General features: G+C 46.4%; 1 protein-coding gene across 1 annotated transcript in view; it reads right to left on the reverse strand.

Annotated features, from left to right (window-relative positions):
• C17H3orf70 (chromosome 17 C3orf70 homolog) overlaps positions 1-16,543 on the reverse strand; it is a 42,594-nt gene extending 26,051 nt beyond the window's left edge. Inside the window, exon 1 of the mRNA XM_021658472.2 lies at positions 16,172-16,543. Coding sequence (XP_021514147.1) covers positions 16,172-16,361 — 190 coding nt within the window. The 5' untranslated portion in view covers positions 16,362-16,543. The remainder of the gene's footprint in view (positions 1-16,171) is intronic.
• Between the last annotated feature and the right edge of the window lie 4,971 nt (positions 16,544-21,514).

The following is a 21,514-nucleotide window of genomic DNA, read 5'->3' on the forward strand; positions in this document are numbered from 1 at the left end:
CACATACATGCGAATGCACATACACACACCATCATGCATGCATACACATGCACACACATCTATGCTCATGCACACCACACACACACACATACATACACGTTCCAGAGAGATTTCTACTCATTTTATTTACCAAACACTATGATCAGTGATTTGATCTCTCCATCTCCACACAAGAGCGGTGTTCATGGCTTTCCTAACTTTCCTTTTTATGTAAACAGATGCTGAGGTCCCTCACTGAAGTGGCGAAGGGTCCACAACAGGTCCTGCCACAGCTGACCCCTGCCGCGTGCGCTAGAGAGAACACTGAAGCCAGCGACCTCTCTCTTTCCAACGTCCTCTCTGGGCATTGGAAAAGAAACACACTAGTGGATATATTTCTATTACAGATGAATGTGAGGTTAAAAATCACACTCCAGGCAACTGTACCCAAGAGATGGCAAAGCTACCAAACCAACCTCTGTTATGACTGTCCTTAATACGGCTGGTTTTGCTGAAAAAACAAGACGCAAATGCTGGGACAGATCTAAATGTGCGCTATTTAATCAAGTAATTACACACAATGTTGCCTGAGTTCAGTTACTTGACGCGTGCCCACTGTGCGTCTAGCTCATGGGTCACAACTTCTGAATTTGCGTCTCCACCTGTCATTAACAGGACATTTTGAGATTTTAACTTGACCCTTAAATTACATTCTGAGGGCAATGCGTTAAGTGACAATAGCAAACAAAATCACCGTTACACTTATCCAGACAAAACTGAAAACAGAGAACATTTTGTGGAAGCTCATACATGACTTTGTTAAAAATAAACCAAAAATTAAATGCAGGAACTAAACTGATCACACATATCTTTAAAAAGATATCAAGATAAGCATCAAAGGCCCAGCTTTAATTTTACAAGCTCGGTATGAAATATTCAGTAACTCTAAAACACAGCTTCACGCTGCAGTGAGAAATGACTTCAGTGATTCCTTGGTATTCAGATGATGTGTTTATATTACTGAGTGAGGGGCACAACAACACTTCACAAAGGTATGGTGAGCTAGAATGGAAATGTTCTTTTCCTTGATTGCACCAATGTCAATCTGTGGGTAAAGGGACAGCAGGAGTCTCTGTATTATCTCCTGACCCCCTGTGAAAGTATCGCTACCTCCAAACAAAAGTTTAACTAAAAACGCAAGTCCAAAATTTGGTCAGAATCAGAAATGAATGAGTGTAGCTGGTAACCATACAGAGAAAACTATTTTTGGGAACATTTGAGCGAAGCACTATATCCAACAAAGCTACAAAACCAACATATTTTATGACTTGCCTTAATATGGTTGGTTTTGCTGAAAAACAAGACACATACACACACACACATACACACACACATACATACACGTGAGCGCGCACCCCACATTGAATTAATGACATGTTCTCACATAACTAATGATGGAAAAATATTATGTTGAAAAAAATGAGAACAAATGATCCCAAAAAATAATAGAAGAAAAGAGATAATTAGGAGTAGGGCAAAATTCAACAAACTTGAAATGAGAAAAAGAAAAAAATCAATGACATGAAGAGTTCGTTCTTTGTAAGGAGAGGCAAGACCCACAGATCCTTAGCAAATGATATGAAATAAGGGACCAAAATTAATAAAATTAGAGATTAAGGGGGGGGGCATTACAATGTGTGCCAAGTAAATTCAGAAAACCAAGGCATGCTTTTAAAAGCTATTTTCTACCAAACTGGAAAAATAGATGACTTTTTAAGATACTTCTGGGCCATCAAATTGAACAAAAGTGAGAAAAATAACCTAAACATATCTATATCAAGCAGCAAGCATGAATCAGTAATAAGACCAACTAAGAAAATCCCGGATCAGATGAACTGACTAAAGAACTCAACCAGATCTGCAAGTAACTAACACCAATAATTTTTAAATGGATCCACAAAATAAGGAAGATAAGAGCACTTCTAAATCCCGCTACAAAGTCAGTATGGCCCCCATACCAAAACCACATAAAGGCAGCCAAAAGCCCCAAACTGTAGAACAGTCTCCCGGATGAATATAGATGCAAAAATTCTCAATAAAATACTTTCAGGATGAATTCAAAATGAGAAAAAAAGATCACTCACTTATCAAGCCTTATCAAGTAGGCTTCCTTCCAGAGATACAGGGATGTTTCAACATATGTAATCCATCACATAAATAGACTCAAAGACAGATCTGACAAAATTAAACATTTCTTCTGATGAAAGCCTTGGAGAGACTGTGCATGGAGGGAGCATACCTCAATGTAATAACGGCTGCATGTGAAACCTATCACTAAAACTGTGCTAAATGGAAAAAAAAAAAACAAAACTTCAAAACATCTCAGGCCAGGAACAAGACAAGGGTGTTCATTTTCCCCGTTCCTGGTCAACATGGTGAGTAGAGTCTTAGCTAGATCACGAAGACAGAAGAAGAAAGCATGAGGAGACACAGAGGAAGCTCCCTTGTTCCCTGCTGATATGATTCCACATATAAGAAACACTGAAGACACAATCAGAAAATTCTTTGAGTGGATAAATGCTTTCAGCAAAGAGCAGGATACAGAACAGAGCATTAACATACCAAAAATCAATACCGTTCCTATCTACCGTCGACAAACATACTGGGAAAGAAATAAGAAAAAAGAATAAATCTGAATAATAGGAGTAGAGGTAAGAGAAGAAATGCAGGTCAAAGGCACAGAAAAAAATTTTAACAAAATCATAAAAGACAATTTTCTTGACCTAAGGAAGGTACCTATTAAGGTACAAGAAGCTTACAGAACACCAAATAGATTGGAGCAGAAAATAAAGTCCCCTTGCCACATAATAACTAAAACACTAAATATACAGAACAAAGAAAAATATTCAAAAGCTCCAAGGGAAAATATCCAAATATCTACAAAGGCAGACCTGATCAGAGGGGAGGTGATCCAAATGAAAAATGGGGTACAGAGCTAAACAGAGAATTCTCAATAGAGGAATGTCGAATGACAGAAAAACACTTAAAAGAAATGTTCAACAGCCTTAGCCATCAGGGAAATGCAAATCACAACAGCCCTGAGACTTCACCTTATACCCATCAGAATGGCTAAAATGAAAAATTCAAGAGACAACACATGCTGGAAAGGATGTGGAGAAAGGGGAACTCTATTTCACTGCTGATGGAAATTATTTTTTATTATTCTCAAATATCAGAATGACTGTGTATTAATATTCTCCCAGATATTATAGCTGCCTTAAACTTGCTTGCATTTTGTGATTTATTAAAACCTAGAATGCAAATCAAAACAACCCTGAGATTTCACATTACACCCATGAGAATGGCTAAGATCAAAAACTCAAATGACAACACATGCTGGAGAGGTTGTGGAGAAAGGGGAAACTTCCTCCATTGCTGGTGGGAGTGTAAACTTATGCAACCACTCTGGAAATCCTTCTGGTACTTTCTCTGACAATTAGGAATAGCGCTTCCTCAAGATCCAGCCATACCACTCCTAGGCATATATTCAAAAGACACTCAAGTATACAACAAGGACATTCGCTCAACCATGTTTGTAGCAGCTTTATTTGTAATAGCCAGAACCTGGAAACAACCCAGATGCCCCTCACTTGATGAATGGATACAGAAACTGTGGTACATCTACACAATGGAATATTACTCAGCAATGAAAACCAAGGAAATCATGAAATTTGCAGGTAAATAGTGGGTACTGGAAAAGATCATCCTGAGTTCCAGAAGCAGAAAGACACATGTGGTATATACTCACTTATAAGTGGATATTAGACATATAATATAGGAAAATCATATGAAAATCTGTACACCTAAAGAAGCTAAGCAAGAAGGAGGAATGTGGCTAAGATGTTCAATCTTCATTCAGAAAGGCACAGAGGATGGACATCAGAGGAGGGAGAAAACATGGAACAGGACAGGAGCCTGCCACAGAGGCCCTCTGAAAGGCTCTACCCAGCAGGGTATTGAGGCAGATGCTGACTCATAGTCAAACTTTGGTCAGAGTGCAGGGAATGTTATAAAAGAAGTGAGAGATACTAAGACCTGGAGAGGACAGGTGTTCCACAAGGAGAGCAACAGATCCAAAAAGTCTGGGCACAGGGTTTTTTTCTGAGACTGATTTTCCAGCCAAGGACCACTCATGGAGATAACCTAGAACCCCTGCACAGAGGTAGCCCATGGCAGCTCAGTATCCAAGTGGGTTCCATACTAATGGGGACAAGAATTGTCTCTGACAGGAACTGATTGGCCAGCTCTTTGATCACCTTCCCCTGGGGGGGGGGGGGGGCTTACCAGGCCACAGAGGGAGACAATGCAACCACTCCTGATGAGACCTGATAGACTAGGATCAGAAGGAAGGGGAGAAGGACCTTCCTTATCAGTGGAATGATCAGTAAATAAACTGTAATTAATAAAAATAATTTAAAAATAAGAAATAAAATAACATAAAACCAATGATATTTGTAAGTAAATGGATGGAACTAGAAAAAAAAATCATCCTGAGAGGGGTAAGCCAGACCCAAAAGAACCAAATACAACCAAGGCCTTATCCAGTCATCATCAGAGAGGTGACCTCCTACAGTAGATGGGAACAAAGAGCCAGTCATTGTGCAGAGAGTCAGAGACCTCTGAATGTTCAGCCCTCAGAGGGACGTATCCTTCAATCCCTCCCCTAGAGCTCAGGGAACTCTTGGTAAGTGGAAAGAAGGGGTTTCAGAGCCAGAGGGGATAGAGGACACCAAGGCCATCTATGCCCAGCAGGACTGATGCACGTATGAACTCATGCAAAGACTGCGGCAGCATGCACAGGGGTCTGCACAGATAAGACTCCAGAGTTGAAAGAAGTGGACACATGCCCTCATCCCCAATCCCCAAACCATCCTCAGTTGGCAACCACTTCCAAACAAAAAATTAGTTTCCTCCAAGGGGGTCTCACTGGGGAAACAAACTGCTCTGAAGGGCAGGCTGCATGCCCAGCAGTGGGTGGTCAACAGAAAATGGGCTCAAAGGTACCTTTGAAGGATCCTTTTCTCATAATGTCATATCAGGGTTCCTTTTTCTATATTTGTTTGTTTGTTTGTTTATTATCACCCTATAGGTCTTGCAGGATACTTGACCCCATGGTGAACCCTGAGATTGTGAACTGTAAAAACCTGTTTCTAATTGTGGTATGGCTCAGTCTTTAATCCTAGAGCTTTCTGTTTACTGTAGACAAGTATTTTTGGTGTGGCTCAGCCCTAGCACATACGTTTAATCCAAGAGCTTTCTGTAAACAGGATTATATAAAATTATCCCTAGGTCAAGAAGCAGAGCAAGCAAACAGATAGACAGGAAGTGAACATGGCTAAAAACCATAGAGAGTGAGAGGAAGTCCAGAGGGCAGACAGAGAGATACACAGGAAGTAGAAAGGAGGGGCATTGAGTTCAAGGACATTTAAGATGGTGTGGAGGAGAGAGAGCTTTTTCCTTCTGGGACGTGAGCTGAGTAGGAAGGTCAGGTGGGTGCTTTCTCTGCCTCTCTGAGATAGCAGGTTTTCACCCCAGCATCTAGCTCCTGAGTCACCATTGGTAAATCCAAATAATTGATGTTTTGTTTTAAAAACAACATATAGGTTTTGCATATATATTATAGTTTCCAGTTTTGTTTTTATGGGATTCCTGCGTGTGTGAATGAGTGTGTCTCTGCATCTATATTTTTTAATTGTGTCTTTTCTTGGGCTCTCTTTCTTCTGTGTGCTTTGTCCTATTCCAATTGATTTGTTTTTGTTTTATCTCATTATGTTTTATTTTATTATTATCCCTTAATGAGACAGAAAGGGGGAGGGGATTTGGAGGGAGGGAGGATGGGAAAGAACTGGGAGGAGTAGAAGGAAGAGAAACTGTAGTCAGAATATATTCAATGAAAAAAAACTATTTTCAATAAAAGAAAAAAGTTTCAGTGAAGTTTTTAACAGATGGCTGATGGACTAGCCTTAAGACATTATTATTACAAGTCCTTCCCTAGGGGAAACATAAATAAAATCTGCCTCCTAAGGTCCCAGTGACAAATGAAGTTCAGATTCCACCACAGTTCACTGTGAAGAACCCACACATTTGTTAGGGTTCCTTATGGAGCATAGTGAGGAGTCATGGCCTTGACAGCAGCCACACTGACAGGGCTACACACAGATAGACGCTGTCTGCATCCCCAGTCCTTCCCAAGACTGCATATAAGTAGGGAGAAACTGCATACAACTGGTTGGAAGGAGGGTCTGGATACTGACAGACTTCTTGATCTCCCCATCCCTCCTTCCATGACAAAAGGCCAACAGTCAACAAGGCCAGCTGTCATGATCTTTTGCATATGGGCACTGCTGAACTCATGAAGATGGCGGAAGTCCGGCTTGACGTTTCTGCACAACAGCAACCCTCTCTAAAGCTCAGGGAACACTGTGGAAGAGGAGGCAGGAAGCCTGGAAGAGTCAGATGATAGGGAAAAGGCTGTTAAATGCCATTCTGTAGGCATGGCACAGCCACTGCAATTATGAACTCACCACAGCAGTTACCCACACATGGCACACACAAGACTGACCCTGCCAACAATCACTCGAGGATGGGGAAAGCCTCATGAGCTCCTACCCTTACTTCTGAACTTCTGGCTCCTGATATCCCATGAAGAAGGGAACCATCGTTGGTTGTGTACCCACTGTTTTAATCCACCAGTCTTCAGTGGTGGGCTCCAGACTCATCCAGACGGCCCTGCCTTAAAAAGTGTCCTATATCGTTAGCAATTAGAGAAATGGGAATTAAAACTACTTTGAGAGTGCATCTTACCCTAGTCAGAATGGCTAAGATCAAGAAAACAACAGCAAATGTTAACAAGAATGAGGGAAAGGAGGAAACCTCGCTCGCTGTTGGTGAGATTGGAAACTGGAGAAACCACTATGGACATCAGCCTGCAGAGTTCTCAAAAAGCTCAAAGCAGATCTACCATTTGACCCAGCTATACCACTTCTTGGGGTACAACCGAAGAGCTGACATTCTACTCTACAGATCCTTGCTTAGCCGTGGTCACTTCTCTGGTGCAATAATGGCACATTTATCTTGGGAGTAGGTGACTAACAGCTGACTAACTGGACTTACAGGCTGCTCAACAGCAGGTAATTCATGCCCAGGACTGAAAACCTACCCACCTAGCCACTGCTGTAGATGATACAAACCCCAGAGGTGAATCTGCTGCTCTCATTTTCATAAACCAATAGGATTTATGGCTGTATGATAAGCACTTTTTCTTCTACCACAGATAACCATACATCCCACCCCTCTTCAAAGAAACTTGTTTTTGCAGTGGACAGAGACCATTACAGAAATACACCCTGGTCAAAATGTAGCGAGTAAGTGGCAGTGGGGTACTCTGTAGACCATCTACAACGCAAGCCCTACCCTTAAGGCTCAAGGACATCCCAGAAGATGAGGCGGGTAAGTTGTAAGAGCCAGAGGACCAGGAGAGCGGAGGCTATGTAGTGTTTCGTAGACATGGCAGGGATTCTGCACACTTGAAATCTCAACAATACGGTTTCCTAAACAAGATCCACATGATAACAGACCAGTCAATATGCCTGTGCAGAGAGCGGAAGTTCATGAGGCCTCACCCACAGATGAGGAGCTACAAGCAATGGCTTCTGAGACAAGAAGGCTCTATCTTCTTCAGGTGTAAGCCACTTACAAAATTATCCAACCCCACTGGTCATCCCATGAGAACAGCACTAAATGGACTCAGTAGATTTGCGGGGTTTTTTTGTTTGTTTGTTTGTTTGGTCAGTTGGTTTGGGTTTGGGTGTGTGTAATTACAGAAGAGACGATTAATTTGAGACAGAGTGAGGGACACGACAGGAGTTGGAGTTGGGAGAGGAAGAGGTGAGAATTATGCAAATACGCATTCATGTATGTGCTAAAAATGCTTTAAGATTGAAAAAAGAAGTCAAATGATAACAAATGCTGGAAAGGATGTGGAGAAGGGAAATCCTTATTCACTGTTGGCAGAAGTGTAAACTGTGTAGCCACTATGGAAATCAGTGTGGACGTTTCTCAAAAGCTAAAAATAGGATCCCGTATGACTCAGCTATACAAGCCCCGAGAACTTGCCTAAAGGAGTCCACTTCCTACTGGAGAGACACTTGCCCGTCATGTTCAGTGCTGCTCTGCTCAAAATAGCTTTGACATGAAACCAAGCTAGGTGTCCCCAACTGCTGAATGGATCATAAAAATGTGGTACACAGAACCAAATTATGAATTTGCAGGAGGGTGGACGGAGCTGAAAAAATTACACCGAGTGAGGTAACACAGCCCAGAAAGACAAACTCCACGCTTTCACACGTACGCCGATCTCAGCTTTCAGATTTTAGCTTTGTGTGTTTACCTTGGAGTGACCTCAGAAGCCAGGAAGCTAGAAAGAGACCCCTGTTGGGAGCTAGGGAAAGAGGCCTTAGGAGAGAGTGCCCAGTGGGACACTTCTGAAGGTCTGGGAAGGCACATGGAGATATGAAATAATTAAGTGGGTATAAGCATGGGAGCATGGGAAAGAAGAGAGGCTGGGAGAGCTAGCCAAAACTAAGGATGTGTGAGAAACTCACATACAAACCTACCTTGTAAACTAACTTCACAATATAATTTAAAGCCAGATGTGGTGAGTTTGAGGCCAGCCTGTTCCACATTGCAAGTTCCAGGACAGCCATAGCTCTATAGTGAGAGCGTGTTTAAAACAAAAATAAAAGTTGCAACTAAAAAAAAAAAAAAAACAAAACAAAACAAAAAAAAAACAGTTTGAATGGAGGTAGCAGCATGGGTAGATAATGCTTCTCCCAAAAGTCACAAGTTATCAGTGCCAGGTGTAAGACAGTTCTCTGGAGAGTATTTGTCATGGAGACCCAATAGGTCCCCAAAACAATTCAAGTTATTGCCAATGATCTTAGCTGTCAAAAAGAACTTGATGGTGGGACCATATTGCTGAAGACAGCACACATCTTGGTAAGGACATAGAAGAATCACACTAGAAATAAGATGGAAGCTTCATTCCTGCTAGCTAGCTTTCATCAGGCCAGGAGGGTCTCTGTAGGTTGCTGGCAGAGAAAAGACATTGGTGGTCTTACCCAGTTGTGAAACCGATGTAATAACATGCTGACCTGCCAGGCAAGATGCGCCCACTTATACAATAATGGCATGGCTGTTGTGGAGCAACCAACCACACTGTGATTGAATTAAAGGCCCATGGGAGAGAATGCATACTTGGAACTGTGTGGTGGTTAATTTTCAACTTGGCAGAATCTAGCATCATCTGGGAGATGGACCTCTGGGCATGCCCATTGGGGATTATTTTGGTTATATTAACTGATGTGGAAAGACTCATTTTAACTGTGAGTAGGATCACTGTTTGGACAGTAGATTCTGGACTGTATAAAAAAAGTGAGAAAGAGAGATGAACACAACATACATCCATTGCTCTCTTCTTATTATTTTAGATGTAGCATGAACATCTGTCCTCACCCCTGCTTCTTTGACGTCCTTGGACTACATCTTGAGCTGTGAGCTAAAATTCATTCTTCCTGTGTTTCCTTGCTTTTTGTATTAGTTACTTTCTATTAGTTGCTGTGATCAAGCCCCATTACCAAGGCAACTTATTAAATAAAGCATTCAGTTGAGCATACGGTTCCAGAAGGTTAGAGTCGAAGATGGTTGAGGAAAGGCGTGATGGCAGGAACAGCTCAGAGATCCTGTCTCAAACCACAAACAGAAAGCAGGGAGAGCGAACTCAAAATGGCAAGTGTCTTTTGAAACCTCAAAGTCCCCGATAACATAATTCCTCCAGCAAGGCCACCCCTAATCCTCCCCAAACAGCCACCAGCAAGAACTGGGGACCAAGTATTCAATGCCTGAGACAGGTGACATCTCATTCAAACGACCACACTTTTGCCAGGGTATCTATCACAGCAACAGATGATAAACCTGCTCAGAACAGACGTGTCCTAGGCCCTCATGAAGAACCCATGTCTGTTCTAACTGGACATGGTATCCGATTTTACAGTGCCATTCCTAGCATTGCTCAGTTTTCACTGTTTGCAGTGGGTGAGTTAACACAGAGACTCACACACAGGGATTTCAGCACGTGTAGACGAGCATTCTGTTTTGTTACTGGTGAGGCCAACCCATTCCTGAGCACACGTGTGATGTAAGGTCACCCAACAGCTTTCTCCAGCTCTGACTACTCCAAATAGACTCACTCAGCCCATCTCCCCTTGAGGCCTGTGCTTTCCTCTTCAACCGGCAGTCAAGGTCGGGACATTCAGTCTTATAAGGGCTGTTCTACCCTCTTCTCCCCTGGCTGTGGTTCACCATCACCTTCTTGAATATATTCCCTGTGGCTACACTTACGGGTGTAGTGATCCTTTAGGAGGAGCAGCTGGGTACTGTGGGGCACGAGAAAGTGATTACAGGAGAGTCCCTCGAATTAGTGGCGCGGAAGCGGGGAAAGAGAACACTAGAATAACAAAAACTGCAATGCTGACTTACCAGCAACTTACACTAGTCCTGAAGTTCTGACAACTGAATTCTCTAATCAGCTCTTTGTCTCTGTTTACGCAGGAATTGAATTGTACCCAAGTGCTTCAGGCAGCCTTGCCAGAAGACAAGGCTTCCTGGCCTTTAGACCGCCTCCCTGAACCGGTCCTAAAAAGCACTTCCAGTCTTCATCCTTCCACCTTCACCAAGACCCTCTTTTAGATATGCTAATATCATCTCAGATGACATCACGTCCCACTCTGACTGCTTTCAACCTGAAAGGAACAGACGTCTTCTGAGACCCGTTCTGCAGGGAATCAGGCTCATCTATTGTGTGACTTTATGAAGGCAACTCTCAGTTCTGCTGGTGGCACCTACATCACGCCACGAACACCCACTCAACCCCGCCTGTCACTTCCTCGTCACTTTCTCTTTCATAATCCTTTGCTTCCATTTTATTTTCCATACCCAGTGACTTCTTCACAGCTCTCGTGCTTCTGGATTCCATTCCTGTAAATGACACTTGCCCGTGTCTAAAACACTTTCTCCATCGCTGGCTCTAGCAGACCTAAGAGCTGTTGGTTCTGCTCATTTACTTTAAATTTCTCTCTTTTGGTTCTGAGTTAAGGTTCCAGCATCAGGCATACCTGGATCCTGATATAAGCTCTATTCCTGACTAGCTACACGCCTTGGGGAAGTTAGCTGATTTCACTATGCCTCTGTCAACTTTAAAATGGCCACAATGTTCAGCACAGTCAGTTTAGTCTATCACAAAGGAATCACAGAACCAATATGAGCAATCACCTCTGTGTCCTAATGCTTAGCTCCTGGGACTCTATTGTCTTTTTACCTTGAAGAATCCATCTTAAATTGCTGTCACTCATACTTCAGTATATTCCTGAAGTAACAATTCCGACACTAAACTTTCATCTTCTACATAAAAAAAGAGAGAGAGATCACAAGTGTAGTTAGCTATATCTGAGGAACAACCTAACGAATATCAGTTTCATCTTAGGGTTCCTTCTTCCAGGATTCACTGCCCTTGGCCCCTCCCGCACTCTATGAAGATTTTTCTTCTCCAGTCACCTCAGATTCTCTGGCAGTTTGCCCTCGTGCACTGACTTTCAACACTAATCTAACGAGAAAGCCTGAGGATTTTCTTTCTGCCTTGCTCTGTCTTCTTGTTCTTGGTATCATCACTCCTCGCCATGGCTCCAACTGCAACCTGTAAGTAAACAGAAAACGTCCATCCTATTTCAAGCCCAAACCTCCCTTCTGAGTTCTAGAACCCTGTGGGACTGCTTACTGGTGTTGTCGAGTGCTAGAACCCTCTGTGTGACTGCTTACCAGTCTTATCGAGTTCTAGACCCTGTATCTGCTGACTGGCGTTGTTGAGGTCTAGAACCCTCTGTGTGACTGCTGGCTGGTGTTACCGAGTTCTAGAACCTCTGACTGCTGACCAGCGTTATCGAGTCCTAGACCCGGTGTGTATCTGCTGACTGGTGTTATCGTATGATGACTAAAACAGCATAAACTCAACAAATCCAAACCTGGCTTCATGACCATCCTCCCATTCTCACCTGATCTCCATTCATGCCAGCTGTAAAGGTTGGAAGCTTGTAAGTTGCTCTTAATAACCTTCCTACTCTTTCCCCTCCCCCAAGTCTACTCACACTCATAAATGTCACCTCACACACCCCTCCACCTCACCCACCTATCTCCACCTCTGATTTCTTCTTCCTTCTAAAGACCTGTCTTCTCAAGGACAGAAGTCTACCTTCAAATACCTGCATACGGCTTACTCCCATCTCCCTTCTGTGGCCAAGCCAGATCTCTTTTTCTTTTTCTCTCAAATACACTTCTTAGAAACCTTCTTCATTCATTCACTCATCCATTCATTCATCTAACTCAATATCATTCTTACCAGGAAAACGTTCAGTAACACATTAAGAGTCCTAGTTTATTCCTCAAAAACTAGTCACTGTCCAAACACACTCATTATGCCTGAATCACCCATGAGTATATATTTTACATGCCTTCTGTAAACATGTACAGATTTTCTGCTTTTTCTAGTTTATATGGTTATGAACTCCATGGTTTAATATCCATCATACACACTGAACTTGCTTAATTGTTCTGAATATCTCTCTCTTACATATGATGGAATATCTCCCCTTTTTGCATCCTCAGCTTCCGTGAACAAACTATATCATGTGTGATGTTAAAGGAATCACAAAAACAAACACAGAATAGACAATGGCCTTTGACTCTGTTTAAAGGGTGGACGAAGCTGTGTTCGTATCTGCATTCCATTTCTATAACATCTCAAGAAGAGAAAAGCTGTAAGATACACACAACAGATTAAAAGAACCTTGCCAGAAATAAGGTTCTCAAACACGTCAACTGTTTCTACTCAAGGAAAAAAAAAATGTATTTTGGTAAAATGTTAGTAGGAGCTGATACCCAACCAAGCGAGGGAGACAGAAATAGAGCACCTGGCAACTCCGAGTGCCGCAGCTGCTCACGAGCGAGAGCCTGAACCAGTGCCAGTGCAGGAAGCACAGGCTGAAAAGAATGGATGAAGGTCTGTGGAGATGTCTCAGGGAGCAAAGCTCTTGCCACGCAAGTGAGAAGACCCAAGTTCAAATCTGCAGACCCCACATAAAAGCCAAGCGTGGAAGGCTGCCTCAGCTACCATAGTGCTCCTAGCACGAGACAGGAGGTGGACACTTCAGAATCCCCAGAATCGCATAGACCAGCCAGTCTGCACACAGCGAAAAGGCTCCGACCCAGGGCTCACACACACCCTCCCTCACACACCAACACACATGTATATACAGACATAAATACAGAGTCACCGCACATACGCACTCACACATACACACATGTATGTACACACACAAACAGATGCCACAAACACACCCTGACTCACACACACAAACACACGTATATGTACAGACATAAACATTACACATATGTAAGGACACCATACACACACACAAAGAGACACTCTCCATATGTACACAAACACACACCACACACACCCTCACTTCACACAGATACACCACATATGTACAGGCATGGGCATCACACACACACACACAAAGAAATCATTAAGAACTACCCACATCAGTATACCTGATCGCAATCCTTTCCTAAATATGGATTACTTAACACCAGGCCCTCGTCTCTTAGAGAAGAAAACAGCAAGAATCATGAAGCCGGCCTGACTTCTCTGCGCTCCAGCTAATTTATTTTTTAAGAGGACTGCGTAGAGAGAGAGCACAGATCAAGAGGCAGCCGAGAAAGCCCTGCTGGTGAGGCTGCAGCAGGTCAGCTGGCCAAGTTCTCGTTTATCCACGGGGATACAAACAACACAAGGCAAGTAACAGCGCATTCAGGCAACGGGGTGAGTGTGGAGCGGCCCTCACACGTGCTCCCTCGTGAAGTGCTCTCAGCGTCCAGGGCAGGTCCATCCTCAGGCTTCCGGGCTCTGTGGCCTTCTGTTAACCTCTTTATCAATCACTAAAGCGAAGAGGCAGAAGTGTGCTGCAGACAAAATCACACGAACACGGGGGTAATAACAGACTCACGCAAACATACAAAAACTATGCACACACACGAGAGCCAGGACTAAAACCACAGCCACTTAGACTAACTCACCTAAAATAGAAGGTAACAGCAAAACTCCCTAAGGTGTCAGGACTTGTCTCCAAAACCACACACACGGCTGTGAGAAGGGCCTGCTGAGGTTAGCGGCCACTGTTGTTAAGGCCCACTCGGTGGCTTCAGCAGACAACAAGCTTAGTTTGAGGGGGCAGCAGCAAGCCTGGGGTGGTGAAGCGTGAGAAGTGGCAAAAATGATGCAGCTGCGCAAAGGCAGAGAGGAGCCTCAAGGATGAGAGGGAGCATCCTGGTCCACGTTGGTCAGCCCAGGACGCCGGCACTTCTCAGCTAACACCCTGTGTGTTCAGAACAAAATGACCAGGAGAGCTGAGTACTGGGCACTGTGGGGAGGACAGAAACAGGACCAGACAATGGCCTCGGTGGAAGATGGTGGCCATCTCCACTCAGCCACGCAACGGACATGAACTTCAAAGCTGTTTCGGAAAAACCTACTTCACTGGAGACTAGCCAAGGATTCAGAGAAGAGATGGCCACGTGTGTAAGAAATTCGTGGCATAGTTAAATATGCATGTCTGAAGAGTCAAGACAGCCGTGATTTGAGAAGGCTTAGACTGTTGTATAGGATATAGTAAGAAGGGAGATGGCAAGACGGCTCTGTGGGTTGATGGCATTCGCCTCATACGCCTGGCAGCCTAGGCTGAATTCCCCCAAATCCACAAAGTTGTCCCCTGACGTTCAGAGGTGAGTCATGGCTCATATACATGTGCGCGCACACACACACACACACACACACACACACACACACACACACACGCTTTCAAAGGTCCATGGAAGAATGGAAGAAGGAATAGAGAAAGTAAGCTTGTCCCCTTGTAATGACGACTACTGTGAGAACCAAGTGAAAAATCAGTCTGCCTGGCTGCAAGCTTCCAGGTGTCAGCTCTCCCTGGAAGGGAGAGAGCAGAAAGCAAGGCGACGGCCGGGCAGTCTTACCCTCTCCACCTCCCTCAGGATGAGGAGGACTTCTGCCGGAGGTGGACTCCCATTAAATCCATCCCACCTGTGTGCCCAGCACGGGACTTCCTACTCGGAAGCCACACTTGTGAAGAGAAGCAAGAACATTCTGTTCGGCCCGGCCATCAGAGGGAACACCGACAAAACCAATGTCTGTTCTCCCCGTCCCTGGAATCGTGAGGGGAAAGCGAGGGTTTTCTATCCTCTAATTCATAAATTCAACTAAAATATTCGAATATTCTCAAGGATTCGCTCCATATTGCCTCTCTCCTTGTGAAGCCATTTCCTCCTAAATAACAGGAAAAAATAAGTTTGATTGGGGATCACTTGGAAAATGTGATTTAAGCACTCCAAGGCCTCCTAATCTAAGGTTATGTGGAAACAGACTTTAGAATGTTTCGAAAAAGAAACGATTCGTCAGTCTGATTAAGCTAAATGTTGTGGAGTAATCAAATTGTGGAGTTCTGATTAAATGGCTACTTAAGTTTAACCTATTTAAAAACTCGCAGGATAAATAGAAAGGCCCTGGCTAGACGACTCCTGGCTTGGGTCAAATGCTCTAACTGGGCGTCTAAGGAGTTTTTGCTCTCCAAACTGTTCCTTTGAACTTCTTAGAAGCCATCCTTCACACTTGGGTTCTTTCTCAGCCTAAATACAATAAACAAATGGGACTTCTTCGGGCTCTTTCTGCTACACGGCAGCCAGCCGGAAAGAAAAGGCAAGAAAGTGAAAGGGGCATGTCCGTGCCCACCCCCACCCCTGAAGAGGCTTCTGGGCCGGCGGCGGGCATTCGCTCTGGCCGCTCTGCCACCTCTAAGCAAGTGTACAAAGGCAAAGCCAAGAAAACCAGACCCAGGCTCCCCCCGGGCAGAGAGGTTCCCGTTTTGCGACTGCAGCTAGGATCCCCCGGGGTTTCCTCCCGCCGTCCCGGCAGCGCCGGGCCGCAGGCCGACGCGGCTCCACTTACAGTGACACCATCCCAGGTGACAGCACCAGTGCAGCTTGAAGCACTTGCCGTGGCTGTGCGTGGCACAGATGGACAGCCCGTCGCACGGCTGGAAGTCGGGCCGGCGCGCGGCGCAGCTCCGCGCCAGGGCCTGCGCCTCGTCCACTTTCTCGCTCTTCCAGCCGCGCTCGGGCGCCGTAGCCGCGCTCATGTCTCCCGGCGCCGAGCAGCGGGGCGGGCAGGGCGCGAGCGGGCAGGGCGCGGGCGGCCGGGCCGGCGAGCTGGAGGCGCGGCGAGGACCGGCTGGGCGAGGAGCCGCCCGGGCAGGGCGCAGCGAGCGGGCCCGGCCTGCCTGCGAGCGCCCGGGTCCCTCCGGCGCCCTCCTCCCCTCTCCGGTCCCTCCTCCTTGCTTTCTCCTCTCCCCCTTCCTCCCCTCCCTCTCCCTCCCGTCCTCCCTGCCTCCCCCCTCCCCACCCGGGCCGCCACGCCTGCACGCGCACGCGCACACTCCGGCCGCCGCGCCCCTCGAGCCCGGCCCCTCGCGCTGGCGCTGCCCGCGTCGCCTCCGGCCCCCGCGAGTCGGTGCCACACGCCCCTCGAACCGGTGGGAGGGCCGCGAGGACGGTCAGCTGGGTCCCCGGAGTGTGTGTTGGTGGGGGGCGGGGGGCTCCGGCTGCAGCCTTGGCCTTCTCCCGCAGCCTTCTCCGCACACGGTCTAGCCTGGCCCTGGCACTGCCTCCCCCGGCGTGCCCAGGCGTCCCCCGCGGCGGTCCAGGAGGACCTGAGAGCTCCTGGGTTCTTCCCGGCTCCGGCTGCCCCGCACTAGTCTGGGGGCGAGCGACGTCGGGCCGCTGGGGTGGGAGGATGTGCTAGGTTTGGGTCTTGATAAAGTGGGGGGCGGGGGCGGGGGGTGTGCTCTGACTTGAGTGTGATGTCTGTGTGTGGCTATAGATATCACTAGCCAGTCGTGGAGCCGAGCGTGTGGGTTGTGAGTGTGGACGGACGGTGTGTGAGCGTGATTAACTGCCTCGGATGAACGTGTGTGTGTGTGTGTGTGTGTGTGTGTGTGTGTGTGTGTGTGTCGGTATGGTGGGCTGGAATGGCGTATGCGTGGAGTGGATTGTGGGGTTGTCACGGACGTGGGGACACAGTCTGTCCTGTGGCCCAGTCTGGCCAATGGGTGTGGCTGCCCAGGCTGCAGCTCCCCACCCACCTCCCCAGTCCGGTTGTTAGTCTTTCCCCGTGGCACAACTTGCTTCCGATAGCTTTTTCCATCCCGGGCTGAACCGGAGAAGAGAGAAAAAAAAATCATTCGTTCCCAGGGAGCAGAGCTGGGAACTGGCTCCACCTGCAGCCGGCCGGCTCCAGTCTGAAAGGAGGGAAAACCCTCCTTGCCAAGTGCTTTTCGTGGGCCCAGGAAAACGCCAGTGGTTGCCGAGGGTCGAGAACAGAACCCCTCAGCACAAATGCTGGGCTGGAACGAACGCGCTCACGCCCCATGTCCTCTCCCCTTCACTTTATTCGCGACCTGTTTGGCAATGAGATCTCTCCTGGTTCTAAACGACATTCATCCTCAGGCCCTCAAAACTCGCTGCTGTCCTAAGCGGTGCTTCGCAATTTTCCCTTTTATCTAACCTTGGCTTAGGAAGGAAATCTAATTTGCTTATGTCTGACTGTGCAGTCTTGTGTCAGGGATTGTGGAAGACTCGGGTGGCAAAGGCTGTTTTCGACAGCTGTCTGCGCTAAGTCACAACCTCTGGCTTCCCAGTTTACCTCGCAATGGAGCAGAGGTAAACACAAGGTGTCAGCGCTTTACCTACTCCCCAGGTGCCCACCCCCGGAAGCCCTAGAGCGGCTCGTTGCTGACTCACAGCATCACTGCTTCCCTGCTGCTAATGTCATCTCGGAATAATTCTCGCAAACCAGGAGGAAACCAAGGGAATCCATACCAGGGTTGCTGTATTAGCAAACCCATCTTTTCTAGATTTTATTTTATGATTTTTGTGGGTGTGTTTTCCCTGCGTGTATGCTTGTGCGCCACCTGTAAGCAGCACCCTCCGGGGCAGAAGAGAGCCTCAGAGTCCCTGGGGCTGGAGTCAGAGCTGGCTGTGAGCTGCTCGGATGCTGGGAATCGAACCCAGGTCCTCTAGAAGGGCAGCCAGTGCCCTAGCCCCGCCAACCAGTTTTTAAACATTGGGTATATCCGTCTGCTTTAATCTATTCTTAGCCTCCAACCTCCAAACGTCCTCTGATACAATTATGTCATATACACTTGCTTTGATTACAGACCCCACTAATGAGGAAACTGACGCAGTGTAGTGGGGCTGTTCATAGCCAAGCTGTACGTGACCCGAAGACCCAAGATGCCAGACACCAGCCGTCAAAGACCATCCTTGACAGGGACTGTGGCTCGTCTACTTGGTTGTAATGCTATGGTTAGGCTCTTCCGGTTCGCGTGTGAATGGCTGGATATTTTGTTCCTGTCACACTGTCCCTATCTGTCTGTTGATGAGTTGTCTTTGCACATCAACCCTCTGAACACTTACAGACTGAGTCTTTACGAACGAGGTTTTGGTTATTTCACTGAACCAAACGACCAAGCATCATGGTTATAAATAAGCTACCAGCAGCCTGTCTGCCTGTCATGCTAAACCGATCACAGGGATGACATGAGGCAACACTTGCCAAATGCAGTGCAGCAAAGCTGGACGCCCGCTGAGAGGAAGGGAGACGTCTGTTCAGCAAGGCCATTAGCACAACGTGGAGTCAGCGTTTGCTCAGTGTTGAGACTGGAACAGCATCTTTAGACTCAGGAGCAGTCCGGCAACCCCGTGCCCTTGCCCCTGGACCTCGCTCGATATTAGTCCCTGTCCTGGTTTTCTTTCCGTCACTGTAATAAAACACTAAGCAGAAGCAATCTGGGGGGAGAAAGGGCTTACGATATCTTAAACCTCTGTGTTAGAGACCAGCTCAGGAGGAGGTCATGGCAGGAACTGAAACAGAGAAAAGGAGGAACACTGCTTGCTAACTGGCTTGCTCTCGGTGGTTTCTTACACAACCCAGGATCACCTGCCCAGAGGGCACTGCCCCCATCATACAAGACAGTCTGGAGGAGGCATTTTCTCTGTTAAAGGTCCCTCTTCCTAAGGGATGCGATGACCTAAGCTTGTGTCAAGTTGATGAAAATTAACCAGCATCTTTTACGGCAACTCAAAGGTTCCCAGCCACTGACTCCTTTCCTCTAAACTTCCCTCTAGGGTGCTGTGAAGAGATTGCTCTCTGACAGCTGTTCAAAATGAACCTCCTCTCGGGGCTCCAAAGCCCTCCTGGCCTGTTTTATTTATTGCCTTATTTCTGCAAGTATGCTATTCCCTCCTGCCTGACTTTGTACCTCCCCTCTCTGTCCCTTTGCCTCAGCTGCTCGATTCTGGATCATGTTTGAGCTCAGATGCTGTCTGTAGTCTTTTCCTGGTTCGCTCTCTGTTGTCATCATCATTGTCATCACTAATAATATTATTATGATCAGGACTGGAGGTTGAGGCAAGGGCCCAACCCTGTTTTCACCTTCTATTTGGAGACAGGCTGTCACTAAGAGGCCGAGGCAGCTGTCAAACTTACAGAACCTCCTGCTTCAGCATCCTAAGCAGCTGGGAGTATAGACCTGTGTTGCTATGCCCAGCTTCCTCTGCAATATTAAGAACTTTCTGTCCCTAAATGAAACAGGCTAGAGAGCAATCTCTTCACAGCACCCTACAGGAAAGTTTGGGAGGAAAAGAGTCTGTGCTGGGAACCTTTGAGGTGATATAAAAGAACGCTATGGTGGTTAATTTTGACGTGGTACCTCAAGCACATGACATTGGATTGTATTTGATGCATCAGTGTCACACAACAAATGTTAAATGGACACATCAAAATGTTCACGACCGTGTTAGAGATACTCAGCGACAGATGGGGGGAGAGCTAAATTGGATCCTCCAAATACATGTTTTGTCTCTCTCTTTCTCTTTCTCTCTGACACACACAGGGAGATAGAGAGAGTGTGTGAGAGAAAGGTGGGGAAACTGAAGATTTGAAAGTACATGGAAAGACAAAACACCTGATTTTTAAATTCCAAATCCTCAGAACGAGCAGCTGATTTGAAGCCTGTTGAGATCAGGTGGTACCTTGTTCTAAGTGACTCCATGTTGTATAAATCAGTGGCTTTTCAGGCTGTCTGTTGCCCTGAGAGGCTCCATTGTACATGCAAATTGTGACTCCATTTTGAGGAAGGAGGATGACCGCACCTGGATAGACTGTTTATCAGGGTGAATTGGGACTGTGAGAGCACATAGGCTCTGGTGGTTTGAATGAAGATGGCCCCATAGGAAGAGGTGGGATCTCATTGGAGCAGGTGTTGGAGAGGGTGCATCACTGGGGCTGTTTTTGTTTTTGTTTTGTTTTTGATGCTTCATACGCACACACCAGGCCTCACCCTCTCAATTTTAGACCAGATACAGCTTTCAGCTACTGCTCCAGCACCAAGCCTGCCTGCCTGCCTACCAGGCACCATCCTCCCCATCATAATGATTATGGACTAACATTCTGTGGTGGTTTGAATAAGAATGCCCTCCCCCACCCCAATAGGCTCAAAGATTTGAATGCTAAGCCACAGGGGAGTGGCACTATTTGAAAGGATTAGGTGGTGTGGCCTTGTTGGAGGAAGTGTGTCACTAGGGGTGGGCTTTGAGGTTTCAAGAGCCCACGACAGGCTCAGAGGCTCTCTCTTCCTGCTTCCTGCAAGATCCGGATGTAAAGCTCTCAGCTGCTTCTCTAGCACCACGTCTGCCTGCATGCCGCCATGCTTCCTAGAGATCGTGATCGTGGACTAAATCTCTGAAAATGTAAGCCAGCCCCAATTAAATGCTTTCTTTTTAAAGTGTTGCCTTGGTCATGGTGTCTCTTCACAGCAACAGAACATTGTCTTAAGACACCCTCTAAAACTGTAAGTAAACCCCCCCCATTAAATACTTTCTCCTGCAAGCTGTCTTGGTCCTGGTGTCTATTCATTGCAATAGAACAGTAACTAAGACACAGTTATGTTAAAATCATACCAGCAAAACTAGTCCCAAGAATTTATCAGACACACCAGGCTGAGGAAGGGCCCCAACTCTTTCACATGGACCCCAGTAAGAGAGACAGCCTCCCAAGACCTGTCACCTGGCCCTTCCTCATATGTGCTCAAATGCCCCAGGAGCCTCAGCCTGGCTGGCAAGGCTACTTAAATTGCTGAGCAATGCCCCTGTTCATCTGCCTGGCTGAGCCATCTGCCCATTCACCCATTCATTTGTCTGGATCTGCTCCTGCATTTCACTCACCCCTCTTCTG

The sequence above is a fragment of the Meriones unguiculatus genome, chromosome 17 (assembly GCF_030254825.1).
Source record: "Meriones unguiculatus strain TT.TT164.6M chromosome 17, Bangor_MerUng_6.1, whole genome shotgun sequence".
Lineage (NCBI taxonomy): Eukaryota > Metazoa > Chordata > Mammalia > Rodentia > Muridae > Meriones > Meriones unguiculatus.